Source organism: Urocitellus parryii, chromosome 7 (assembly GCF_045843805.1).
Source record: "Urocitellus parryii isolate mUroPar1 chromosome 7, mUroPar1.hap1, whole genome shotgun sequence".
In the NCBI taxonomy this organism is placed as follows: domain Eukaryota; kingdom Metazoa; phylum Chordata; class Mammalia; order Rodentia; family Sciuridae; genus Urocitellus; species Urocitellus parryii.
Window position 1 is genome coordinate 147,999,275 of NC_135537.1, and position 13,753 is coordinate 148,013,027.

Consider the following 13,753-nt stretch of genomic DNA (forward strand, 5'->3'; position numbering starts at 1 on the left):
TTACAAAATGTTTACCAGGATTACATGGTGATGTTGACTTGTTCAGTTGCCCACAGGAACCCTTTGTCTAGGATAGAGGGTCATGAGCTCCTTGAGGATGAGTAGTTATGAACACTGGTGGTTTCTTTCTAGAAAAGAAAGGTCAAGGACAAGTCTTTGGACAGTTGAGAAAGTTATAGTGTTCAGGCACCAGTCTTTTTCTGAGTATTAATGATGACAGTGGAGAAAAATCATATTTGAATGGAAAACTTCCAAGTCTGGATGAATTAATGTAAGTAGTGGTTTATTCATATTGTGTTGATTTTTTTTTCACACATCCCAGAAAGGTCTTGTTTCTCTGCTTTATCACAAGAAGCCCAGGAAGATTGTCAGCCTGTCATCATGAATGAGTAATGACTTTACTTTTAATTTTTCCTAATCTCCATTGTTCACTTTTCTTACAGATACTTTCTTTTTCCGTATCCTTTCTTACTTTCTTTTTTTCATAATGGAAAGATGAAATGAGAAAATGATTTTGTATGTTTTACTTTTTTTTTTTTTTGTACTGGGGATTGAATCCAGGGAAGTTTTACAAAACACTGAGCTACCCTACTCTTTTTAATTTTTTATTTTGAGACAGGGTCTCACTAAATTACTAAGGTTTGCAATCCTCCTCACTCAGATTCCCAAGTCACTGTGATAACAGATGTGTACCACTGCATCTTTAAAAAAAAAAAAAATTTTTTTAAAGTTGGGACATGATCAATATTTAAGTAAGAGGACAACTTCATTTTTTCCCATTTATTTTAGTTTGTCTTTAAAGTTCAACCCAGATTTCCTTCAATGGAAACTCATTTCTATCAAGTCTGATACAGGTTGGAAAGGTAACTATAGTGTTCTTATTTTGCCACATTGGCTTTGGTTATTAATGTTGAAACTTTGGTCTGGCTATTTGCAGAGTTAGCTGAGTTTTGGTATTGCCCAGGACATACATGTTTTGAGATCTCCTGAGTCATTCTGATCAATGAAGAAAGTACCTCAGAAAGGATAATGTTTCTCTATTAGGAACAATAAGAAAGGAGGATTTGGATAGGAAAATGGTTTCTGTATCCATTGTTATCTATCTGTTCTTTCCTTCTGTCTGTTTATGGTCTTGTCTCTGGCCATTTATATATATTCCCTTGAAATTCTATTTTGCTTATTAGTTCTCAGCAAAAGATAAGACTTTGTTACATTTTCTCCCCCCTTCTTGCCTTTATGCCTATCTAGGATAGGTGAAACAAGTCCTTTAGTATCTGGCTACATGTTCAACTGAATCCTGGGCTTATCTTTAATAGCAGTTTTTGTTTTTCACACTTATATGGATAAAAACAATATTTGAACTTCCTTAACTATAAATCATGGGTTTTATGACCCTGGACAGTTGGAGCAGATCTCTGGTTAATTATTTAAGGAAGGAGAATTCCATGTTCTGAATCATTTTTTTTTTCCACACACAAAAAAAGTTGGAGAAATCTTCTCAGCATAATAGGATTAAGTATTCTAAAAGCATCTTTTTCATTATGTAAAACATAATAGGGTTTTTGGAAAATTTTGGGACATGCATGTCTGCTCCAAAGGCCAAAGTTCTATGCTTTTTAAATACTGTTGTGATAAAGTACTAATCAGAATACCCCTAAGGTGGGGAAGGATGAGTATGAAATAGAGATTCTTGAAGGAAAGGGATGATGAGAGGTGGCAGAGGGATGAAAAACCAGTAACAGGATGGAGAATGTCCCAGTAGTAGGCACTTGCACAAGGCCCTGAATTAATTCCCAGCTCTGAAGGAAAAAAAAAAAGTCTTTCATGTCTTCTTGATAGTAGTAGAAGAGTTCTAAAACATAAATGTAATCACTTTAAAGTCCACGCAGAAGGAACAAAATTTATATGTGTTGTATTAAGAAATGCTACACCATAATTTTGTAAAATCCAAAAGGCAGACATTTATAAAAGCAGCATCCTTAGTTTTTTCAGCTTTGATGAAAATAACATGGATAATGGATGAATTTTGGGAATAAACTGATATTCTACTGGTTTCCAGTGGAAATATTTCAGAATATAATAGGGATTTTTTTCCTTAACCTTTTATAATTTTTAGAGGGGAGGATCCTATACCGAATAAACTGAATCTAGTCCAGCTAAGAATTCACCATATTTAAATTCATGGAATGATTATTGGTTCAAGAACAGGATACCTGATTTTGAATGCAGAATTGCCAGAATACGAGATGATGTTTTTAGTTAGCATGTGTTTATAAATGAATAATTTGTTCTTGTGTTTCTGTTTTGCATCCTTGGGATGGGGGCAGGGGGCTGAACATTTGGTTTGTGGAATTAGAACTACCAGGATGGTTCCTTTTGCTTTATCCTACCTTCTTTTCCAAAATGAGAGAGGAAATAGAAAGGTCTTTAGTCTCTACATTATTTAAAACCTCTTGAAACTTTGAGACATCATTTGTTGTTTCTTATTCAGAATCCCCTTGACCTCTTTGAGTGGTCTCTGATGAATTCTTCTGCATATTAAAATTATGATGTTAATTTATAAAGAAATACATTAAGAATTTTGAATCTGAATGATTGTGAGATTTGGGTTGCTTCTCCTTAGGAGCAACTTCCTTTGGGTTAATCTTTACCACATTATTTAGGATAAAAATAATAGGGAGTTTGCATTTTATTAATCCAATTTTGTTTTCATTCCTTTATTTCAAAGTCCTGTCCACTGAGGTTCCTTTTTTATTTAATGTAGATGTTCATGTTCTTTTTAACAATAATAATTAGGATCAGTTGTGTGGTCGGGACCCTACTCTCACTGATGAGCTGCTGAATATCCTCACAGAGTTAACTCAACTGAGTAAGACCACCAATGCTAAAGTAGCACTTCGGGCACGCCAGGTAAGGACAATTGTGGTTTATCTTAAAGGAGGGATAGTTTTCATAGTTTGGGCAGTTTTAGAAACAATTAGCTTTTACTCAGTAACCTTACAAAGATCATGCAATTTTCTGTGTATGTCACATGCCCTTAGACCAATGTTTTCATGTGGTATATGTTTTTTTAAAGAGAAAGGAAAGGATTTATGTTGACTGTCTAAAATAGGATTCCTTTTCCCATTATAAAATCCTGGTGTTGTTCCCCAACCCCCTAGTAGCCCTATGATAGTAAACCAGGGTCAGGAGGAGAGAAAGAAACTGGGGGAAGGAAATCAATATTTCTTACTTCCCAAAGGGAGCTTAGAAGCAGATGAGAACTTTTAAGTGCATAAGAAATAATCAAGTGTGGAAAGCAGAAAGATAATGAAATGAATCTTAGGCACCAGCAATCAGAACAACCCCAGAGAAGTCCAGTTAGCTTCACCCTGAAGTGTTCATTTCCATTCCAAAAGGTTTCAGCGGGGAAGCAGAGAGTTGGTGCTCCCTTTTGTGTTTCATTGCTGGGCATTGACAAGGAAGCAGCATTTGAAGCTGTTCAGTGACCTTCTGCTTTCTCTACAATTGTATCCATGTCACTGAACTACTCAAAGTTATTGAACCTCTCAGTGACCTGCTGAGGGTATTCAGGTCCTACCGTGTCCCTGTTTGTTTGTGACACTGCTTTCACTCTCTCTGCCCCTCACATGCGTTGGTGTTACTTCCTGATACCTTCTCCTTGGTGCTGAGTACCTGGGGCTGTCAAAGCAGCTTTTCCTAGTCTTTCTGCTAGGCTAAAGGCTAGATATGCTGCATCTACCTTCCCCACAGCTGCTCCCTGCCAGACCTGATTCCCAATTAACAGCTAGTCATGCAGTCCCCAGGACTAGCAGCTTTGCAATGGTAAATCACATGCACTGATGGAACTTGATTGAAGCTGTTTTCTCTCCCTTCCCCCGACCCCCCATGGGAAATTGCCCACAACGCAAATCATGGTGAGAGTCAACTAAGATTCAGTATTTGGTGGCATTGACTTTATGTTACAGGACCTAGAAGTTGTTTTACTCAGTCTCTGTTTTATCTTTGATGCCTGCACTTACAGATTTATATTTATTGCTTTTGTATCAGAGCTACCTAATAGGAGCCTAGAATAATCACTCCCTCAGGAACTTATGCCTCTTATTTTGTTCTCACTCAAGGTTCTTATTGCCTCCCATTTGCCATCATATGAACTTCGCCATAACCAAGTAGAGTCTATCTTCTTATCGGCTATTGACATGTATGGACATCAGTTTTGCATTGAGAACCTGCAGGTATATATAATAACTTTCTTACCACTATGCACTCTTGTCCCCTTTATTCACAAGCATAGTTCAATTAGGTAATGGATCAATCAGTTTTGATTTTCTATGTAATGAAATTTCATACCTTGACTTTTAAAAATCATTTATACTTATAAATATTTTTTCATAAAAATGCCATTAGATTAAAAATGGTTTAGCTTAATAGGCCTGCCTTGTGTCCTATTAAAATCTTTATCTCTTGTCCTTTTACCTAGAAAGTATTCTAGGTCAGAATTAAGTGGTAATATTGTTTGATTTCTGATATTTGAGTCATATGTATACATAGATGGTTGTTACTCTTGAGACAAAGCTATTTAAATATCATTTAATTTTAATTTTATTTTAATGCTTACCATTAAGCTATATAAAGAGCCAATTTTGTAAGAGATTATTGGCTAATTTTACTACTAATTGGAAGGCCTTTACTATTTTTTAAACAACATCATTTTTCCTGGAGTGACTTCTATTTTTCTACTTAGAAGCTAAGATACTGTTAAATTATATCTGATCAAAGGAATCTTTAGAATTTGTGTAAGATTTCCTCCTGGAGAACCTAGAGAAGAAAAAGATTGTTTTCCTATTTGATTCATAGTTGAAATCTAGGGTTTCAGTGATGTTCAAATTTAGGCTTTACCATAGTGAGGCATTGAGACAATATTTAGGAAGTGAAATACAGATAGATATGTGTCAGAAAGAATAGTAATAGTTATAGACACCTATATTATCTTACAACTAATGCTTTTAGTATATTATTCTAAGAGTTTCATATATGTTAACCCATATAATGTTCTCAACAGCCCTATAAGGATAAGTAGTATTTTTCTCATTTTGTCCCTGAGGAAACTGAGACTCAGAGAGGTTTATGTTCATACATAGCATTCATAGACAGAATTTTTAGGTTTCACTAAATGCTTCAAATGCTAAATATTGTTTACTGAAATTGTTCACTTTTGGATGTAAGGGGTTAAGCATGTCTTTGTACCTTCTAGAAACTCATCCTATCTGAAACATCTATTTTTGATGTCCTACCAAACTTCTTCTATCATAGCAACCAGGTAGTGAGGATGGCAGCTCTGGAGGTGAGTGTTCATGGTCCTTTGACAGATCTCCTCCTTGGTTTCTAGCTGATGTCTTCTGTTTGTTTGACTATCAGGACAGTTCTTTTTCACTTTCCCTACCATTGAGCTACACTCCCACTTCATAGGGTTGATTCTTAAGGGTCCTCTTTTCCTCTGAAAAAAGTACTTGGTGCTCAAGCATTTCATCTGAACTAATCACCTGTTTCTGGTGATTTCCAGCCACTGGAAAATAGCAGCCAGCACTTTTTAGTAGTCTTTATTTTCCAGGTATTTGAATTCTCCCATTTCATAATGAATTAGGATTCCCCACAACACAATAAATGAAAGAATATATGTGGCTGATCAAAATGTGATAACTTTATCATTTTGTGATTTGAGCCAAATTAAAATGCATTTAGTTATATTTTTAATTATTAAACAGCTCTTATAAAATATTGCCTCACAGGAAAGAAAGAAATAGCATTTAATAGAGTGTAGTGTATTTTATTTTTTTCTCATTTACATTTATTTAATAAAACAAAGTGAAATTCTGAGAGGTTATGTGACTTGTCCAAAAATCACAAGTGGAGGCGTTTGCATTTGAACTCAGGTCAATCTGACTGCACACACTTTTCTGTTTCCACTAGAGTACACTTCTACCTCATTAAGTACAAAAATTGCAAGCTCTGAATACTACCTTAAAATTGCCAAGTGGATATTTTTAAGCTGGGAAAAGGAGCATTTTAGATGATTTTATGTAATAAAACATCATCATAGAGTGGTACTAGCTCTTTTTATTTGTATTGTGGGTAAAATGTAAACTCTACTTCTCAGTAAATAAAAGAGACTTGAAATATCTAAGTGTTTTTTTCAGGGCTTTCATATCACTTAATGAGAAGCCTCCTTTCATGCCTCAGATGATGACAGAATCCCATGTAGCATTTTATGTGCATGGCAAATTGAATGTACATGAGGATGGACTGTTTTTGCTGAGATGTAGTCTGTTGCTGTTGTCTTTAATTCTTAAGTTAGTGTGTTTGAGATATTAAATGTGAAATTATACCTCATTGCTTTTGCCTAAAGTTGAGAATCTAAATAATCCAAAATTGATTTGGGGCAGTAGGGTAAAACAAAACAAAACAAAACAAACGAACAAACAAAAAACCAAGATATTTGATAGTAAAAGAGTTGAGCTATACTGTACCTGCTTCCATCTTCTATCTTCACTCCTATGTAGCACAGAATGAACACCTCTTATTTTTGTCACTGCTTGCTTTTGTCTTCTGTTGAAATGATCATGCTTAATAAATTAGTAGTCATGATTCTATAATGCTCTTAAAGATCAAACCTTCTCCAGAATTTAGGTTAGTGTGAAAGGTTTACCAGGCACTTAGAGGTGTCCAGCAGAGGCAACCAACTTTTATTTTCATTTATATTCATGGATATAGTTTTAAAATTCCATCTTTATTAATTAAAGCAAGTATGTTTGTATAGACTCTTTGGACCTGTCTCGCCACAGGCCACCACCTTCTTCATAACCTTCTTCTTTTTCAAGACTCTCTTTTTTTTGGCTTAGCCATTCTCTTTATTTCTATTTTTGAAGTTTATTTACAGAGGATTACTTTTTGCCAGGTGTATGTTCGAAGGGCTTACATTGCCTATGAACTTAACAGCGTACAACACCGCCAGCTTAAGGACAACACCTGTGTGGTGGAGTTTCAGTTCATGTTGCCCACATCACATCCAAACAGGTGAGTTTGAGTTGGTATGTGTGCCTAAGCCAGCCGGAGGCCTATCAGGAGAGTTAGAGGAGCAATGAGTATGGCAGTTCCATTGTTATTTTTTAGCCAGAAATTTAGAGTGAAAAATGAACAGATTTGAACAGATTTGTTGCCTATTCTAGTTAAGATAAAAGTTTAGGATTACTCCATTCATTCTTGCTTGTATTATGTCATTGAAGAAATAATTCTTTCCTTTTTTTTTTTTTCTTTTTACTAGTATATTCTTGTTGGAGCTTTTCCAGAAAAATCACAAAAATATACCTTGAGTGGAATTGCTTTGCCTTTTTATATGTTTGCTATGGGTCAAAGTTGTACCAGAGCCAGTTTTATTTTATCCCCTAAAAATACCTGAATTTAGCAGTGTAATCCCATCAGTTTTTAATGAAATCACACTTCAGAACCAAACTTAATTGGCCATGCTAATTCTGTTACTCTTCCCTTCTGATGACCTTTAAAATGTACATATGAACATTTGTTTTGGTATTTCTTTGTTTTTAAAATTAAAATACTTATTTGTCTTATCCCTCATTCTTAAAAACTATACCTAGATATTTTTAACTCCACATACATATGCTTATCCCTTCCTGTAGTTTCTTTTCTTTTCTTTTTTTTTTTTTCAGTAATGCCACAGGAAATATAAATACACAGCCAATTTTAACCTGCCCCTCTTCATTTCTTCTTTATGGCCTTTGGTTCTTCGCTTGGTATTACAAAGTACGATGTCTTTGGGGATCCTTAGTTATAGACACCAGAAATGGTTTTGTTCTGAATTGCCACTTCACCCAAAGCAATAGAGCCTTTCTGGAGACAAAGAAGTCTGTGCTGAGACTTTTGGCCACTGGATGCCACTGTTGATCCAGCAGAGATCAGCAGATGAGCAGAGGCATCTTCAGAAAAGTATCTCTCTTCTTTGTCTCAGAAGATCCTTTTACTTCTCTACCTCAGAAATGCCTTATGGCTGGCAGAGAAAAGCATATATCCTTGATTTAGCAAGCATCTCTCGGTACATTTTTGCCTCCATGGATTTCAGAATCTCATTTTCTAGAAACTAATGGTTGTCCTTCAGCGAGCCGGGAAGTACTCATGGCACACATGGGCTCAGCACTCAGTCTTCTTTCTTTTCCTGCATTCCTTGAATAATTGTAGAGAACTACATGCTATACTAATGCTCTTTATAATTCTCAAGACAATCTCCTTTTCTTCCTGCTTTCTATTGCCTCTTCCCTTTGGGCAGTGATTTGTAGTCAGCCTGCAGGGCCGCCTCTGATTTCCTTCCCTCCTCATTGCTCCCCTGTCTTTCTGAATTGTACTCCCTGTCTTACTTTTTTTATTTGAGACTGTGTGTCCAGCTTGGTGAGGAAAAGTTGACTAAAAAATGAAGGAAATTCTTAAGCACTTTGTTAAAAAAAATCTTATCTTTGCACATCAAGAGTATGAATTTCATCCTGATATGGTTTCAAAACATATATCCTCATCCCTCACATCTGGGATGTACACACCCTATGGATAAAGACCAGACTTAATCAATCCTGTTTTCTGTAGTCTCTAAAGTCTTCCCTGGTTAGTTTTGTGATTTTATTTTTCTTTTTTGAGGGAAGGGTACTGGGGATTGAACCCAGGGGTGCTTCACCACTGATCTACATCTCCAGCTTTATTTTATTTTCTAATTTTAAGACAGGATCTCACTAAATTACTGAAGCTGACCTTGAACTTGTAATCCTCCTGCATCAGCCTCCCACTGGCAAATGTTAGTAATTTTAAAGCTGCTGGAATATTATCATTATCATTATTATTTATGTAGGTGTGAAGGTAAAGATAAATGCAAAATAAGAAAAGGTAAAATAATCTTTTTGAAAGCCAGAAAAGTCTTAAAATTGCTTTAATCCTATTTTTTTTGTTTTGTTTTTTAAGATCTGTAGTATTTTTGGTAATTTAGGATCAGATAATCAGATTTGATCAGAAAATAATATACCTCATTGGGAGATTACAGCAGGAAGATCACAGGTTCAAAGCCAGCCTCAGCAGTTAAGTGAGGCCCTCAGCAACTTAGCAAGACTCTGTCTCAAAATTAAAAAATAAAAAGGGCTGGGAATGTGATGTGGCTTGGTGGTAAAGCATCCCTGAGTTCAATTCCCCAGTACCCTCCCCCGCAAATATATATATATCGAGTTTTAAAGGATAGTTTATTCAGACAGTTAGTACAGATTTGCTGTTTGAATTTAGTTTTCTAAGACTCTGTATTTGCTTGCAAATACAATTTAGAGTTAGATCACATGCCACAAGTTAAGGGCTCAGTTTCTACAAAGCTGCCCAAAGTTCAAAGGATCCACAAGTTGAGTTCCCTAGTCACCTGCACTTTTAACCAACTGGCTACAAAGATGGGGGTTCCCATAATCCCCCCAATTCAGTAATTCCCTAGAATAACATAACTTTAAACCTTATCATTTTATTATGGAGATTATATAGTTCAGGACCAAATGAATGAAGAGATACACAGGAGGAAGTCTGGGTTGGGGGGGATCCTCAAACACAGCCTTCTTGTTCTTTATGGAATCAGAATGCATCACCTTCTCAGTACATCTATGTGTTCATTGACGAAGAAGCTCCGTGGAAATTCAATGTCAAGTTTTTATCAAAATTTAATTTCATAGGCATGATTGATTAAGTCATGGTCTACATGATTAAACTCAAATCTCCCCTCCCAGAGGTCAGGCTGACTCAAAGTCCCAACCCTCTAATCACATACTTGGTCTTTCTAGTGACCAGCTACCATTCTGGGTCAGCTGATCTCATCTGTTAGCATATACTCATGTGTGATTCCAAGAAGCTTATGGATAACAAAGACACTTAGAAATTCTAAGTGTTTAGAGTCTCTCTCCCAGTAACCAAGGAAAAAGACCAAATTCCTTATCATATTAATGGATCTACTCACTTTTAAAAAGGTTTAGTTACTTTTGAATAAAGTACTTTTCTATTTTTACAACTCCATTTTTTCCACCTTTTTTATTGGTGCATTACAGTTGGACATAACTGTGGGATTTGTTATTACATATTAGTATGCTCACACAACATAACAATAGAATTTGGCCAGTTTGGCTCCCTAGCACTTCCTTCCTCCCTCCCCACCTCCTACTCCTATTCTTTTCCTCTGTTCTACTGCTCTCTGATTTTCATAAGATTCCCCCACATTTCTTTTCCTTTTTCCTCTTTAGCTCCCACATATGCCAATTCCATTTTTTTTATTCCTTTTTATTCTAATGAGTCTTGGAATTATTTGAAGAGTATTTTGAAAATACATGTATTAGGATCCTGGCTGCCAAGGTCTGATTCATTTTGTATTAGAGTTCATGTGACCACTTTTTTGCAGAACACCTTTAATAATTCTGAGAACACTGTAATTGAGAATTCACAACTTCTAGACCAACACTGTCCAGTAGAAATCTAATGCAAGCCATATATGTAATTTTAAATTTTCTATTGACCACATTTAAAAGAGTAAAAGAAACATCATTAATTTTAATAGCATTTATTTAACCCAATATATACAAAACACCATTTCAGTATAAAGTAAAAATGATCAATGAGATATTTTATACATAATTTATACCATATCTCAGTACAGTCACATGGCTAGTTACTGCCATGTTGCTCTGCTCAAATCTAGACCAAAAATTAATTAGGGCAATCACATTGAGTCTTCTGTTTTGTTAATGGTAGAAGAGGGAAAAAACAAACAAACAAATAAAAAACCCTCTTATTCTTGCTTGTCTTGGTAGTTATAGGAATTATCCAACCTAATACTATTAGTTACTATACTGCATGTTTTAAAAATTATTTTGTGAGAATAAGAGAACAAGCATCTAAAGAATTTTCCTGAAAAAATACTCTGCTCCTGTCAGTTTGCTGATAGAAAGCTATATTTCATCCCAACCCATGGGGATTAAATAAATAGCCAAAAACAAATGACAAAACTGGAATTCCACCAGGTGACCCCATACAGAGTAAGAGATTGTCATCTTGCTTTCACATTACAGCTTACAAAGATACTTCTAATGACAAATTTCGTCTACTTCAAATGAACACCTAGCTAGGAATGTGAAGATCAACTGCCAGAAAGGATGATGCTAAAAAGTTGGTTAAAAAATTGTACTCTTTCTAAAGAATGTTTGGTCTGTTAACTCCAACTGAGAAAAATACTATAATCTGTTTTGTAGATTAGATGCCTTTTGGACAAAAGACCTATATCTCATTAGTACCTGTTTCAATTTTTAAAGAAGTAATCAAAATACATTTGCAAATGAGTATGGCAGCTCTAAGAAGGTAGAAGATAACCAACCTCCTTTTAGCACATTCAGGCAATTACTGTGTAGCCAGCATGTTTGGAACCTTTTTATTTTAATAATCTATGGTAGGACTTTATGTTACTTTATATTTTTTTTTGTATACTTTGTATTTTTTTCTAGCATTTCTCTCAATATTTTCTTAAAAGGCTGATTATTAGCTTATTTTTAATCTCCATAACTCCCTCCTCCTCCTCCTCCTCCTCCTCCTCCTCCTCCTCCTCCTCCTCCTCCCTAGGCATTCTTCTGTCAGAGTATGTTATCTTCTTGACCTTCTACCCCAAGACTTTAAATTTTTTTTTTTTCTGGGAACTATAGTTATAACCTATCTGGTATTCCTGGGTATTCTTCATCAGAGGATCCTATCAGAACTTCACTCAGGGAAGCTCCTGGTCTGGATTTATCCACCTCTTCCTAAATTCCCTTCACTTGAACAGCAGTGTAAGAATTGTTAGAAACCTGGGCTGGTGGTGTAGCTCAGTGGTAGAGCACTTGCCTAGCATGTGTGAGGCCTTGGGTTACAATTCTTAGCGCCTGTCTGAAGGAGAAAGAATAATATGGGCTGGGGTTGTGGCTCAGCGGTAGAACATTGGATCCTCAACACCACATAAAAATAAATAAATAAACAAAATAAAGGTATTGTGTCTAATCAAAAAATAAATATTTTTTAAAAAGAATAATATTAGTTAGAAGCCTGTATATATGTGTGACACATGTGTATGTTTTTATGTGTTTCCTTTTTTACCTTCTTAGCATTTAAAAGTTATGTTCTATTATACATGAAATGTTTTGAAGGGAGAAGATTTTTTTTTTTTTTTTAAGATGACTTATAGCTAGTTAGCAGTTGTTCTTTAAGGAGACATGTGAGTTTCTTCAGTCATTTTCTTGGTGCAGGAACATTCAGGACAGCTTGTCTACTTCTAGGACCTAATTCTCTTGTCTAAGATTCCATAAGCCCAGCTCTTTAGTGAGTTCAGCTAGTTTTTTATGGATTAATCCTGAAGGTTAGATTATATGATTCAACACTCCCTTTTCTCTTTCTTTTAATAGTGAGTCTCAGGGGTTAGAGCCCAGGGTGTGTTGTGTCTTTCCCCCCCTAGTATTACTCACTGATGCTAGAAAGGCAAAAGCTTGTTACACTGAGGCAGCATCCTGAATGCCTTTGTTTTTGACAATTTACTGAATCATTTGACATTCAGGATTTCACTTAGCTTTGGGCATATTAAATGCCTCAGAATAATCTGGAAACAAATAAGTATTTCAGTCATCCTATGAATTTAGTACTCTAAAATATAGAGTAAGGTAAATTGCCCCATAAACACTGTGGCTATGCATATGGCTCTGTGTATTTGAGAGTCTGGGAGTAAAAAATTTAATACTCCAAATGATTTTTATGTGTAACACAAACTAACAAACATGGGTTATTTAAAAAAAAACTTTGAATGTATGATTCAAATAAGGAACGTCAGAATTGATGCAGGAGATGGGAAGAATATGTTATTGTACATTTCTGTACATATATAATGGATAAGGATCTATTGGTGTTCATTTCCACTTCTTAGATGGAAATCCACACTTTGGTTATGTTGGATTGCATTGTACCTTCTTTGCTATTTGCTCCTTGTGAATTTGGCCTTCTTTTTTATGTTTTAATTCAAGTACTTTCCTTTTCTCTTGCCTTTTATCCAGAAGAGGTTGGCTGTGTTCTCCCCTGATAACACATATTTTGGTCATGGCTGGATTTAGGCTGCCTGGCATTTTCAATGTTCAGCTGTCGGTGGATGGCCTCTGGACCTTCTTTTCATTTGTGAGGAAGGTTAGAAATCAGAAGCCTTTCACATAACTAATCAGCAGCCTGCTGCCATTCTTGAGAATTCTGATAATCTTTGACATCCAGAGATTAGACCCTTCTTTGGATAGTACTAAGACACTCAAAAGTCATCCAACTTGTAGCAATTTTTTATTTTTTTTTAAGCAGTGGGAACACTTGGTTGTAGTTAGCTGGGCAGAATGAGCTATAAATAAATAAAGTCCTACAGTGTTTGCTTCTGTGATTCAGGGTAGTCTGCTGATAAGATGCAAGCATCTGGCAGAAGAGAAGATTCTCAGCAGGTTTAAGTGCTTACCAAAGTGCTTTCCTGGATCCATGGCTCAGCCTCTAGTCTCTGTGTGTTATTTTGGCACTCTAGACTTGTAAGATTGGAGAGTTGAGTTTAAAACTCTCAATATATCATTAGGGTAGCCCAAGGTCCCTTCTTGTCAAGGAAGACTAGCTGATTCCAGGGGGGAAGGAAAAGCAGAATCCAGGG

The 13,753-nt window shown here is 35.7% G+C and overlaps 1 protein-coding gene across 6 annotated transcripts in view; it reads left to right on the forward strand.

Moving 5' to 3' along the window:
* Acaca (acetyl-CoA carboxylase alpha) overlaps positions 1 to 13,753 on the forward strand; it is a 226,922-nt gene that overhangs the window by 93,118 nt on the left and 120,051 nt on the right. For all 6 annotated transcript variants that reach the window (XM_077801005.1, XM_026398068.2, XM_026398066.2 and 3 more), the window contains 4 exons: positions 2,797 to 2,910; positions 4,122 to 4,235; positions 5,255 to 5,344; positions 6,956 to 7,074. In XM_077801005.1, the coding sequence (XP_077657131.1) occupies positions 2,797 to 2,910; positions 4,122 to 4,235; positions 5,255 to 5,344; positions 6,956 to 7,074 (437 nt within the window). The remainder of the gene's footprint in view (positions 1 to 2,796; positions 2,911 to 4,121; positions 4,236 to 5,254; positions 5,345 to 6,955; positions 7,075 to 13,753) is intronic.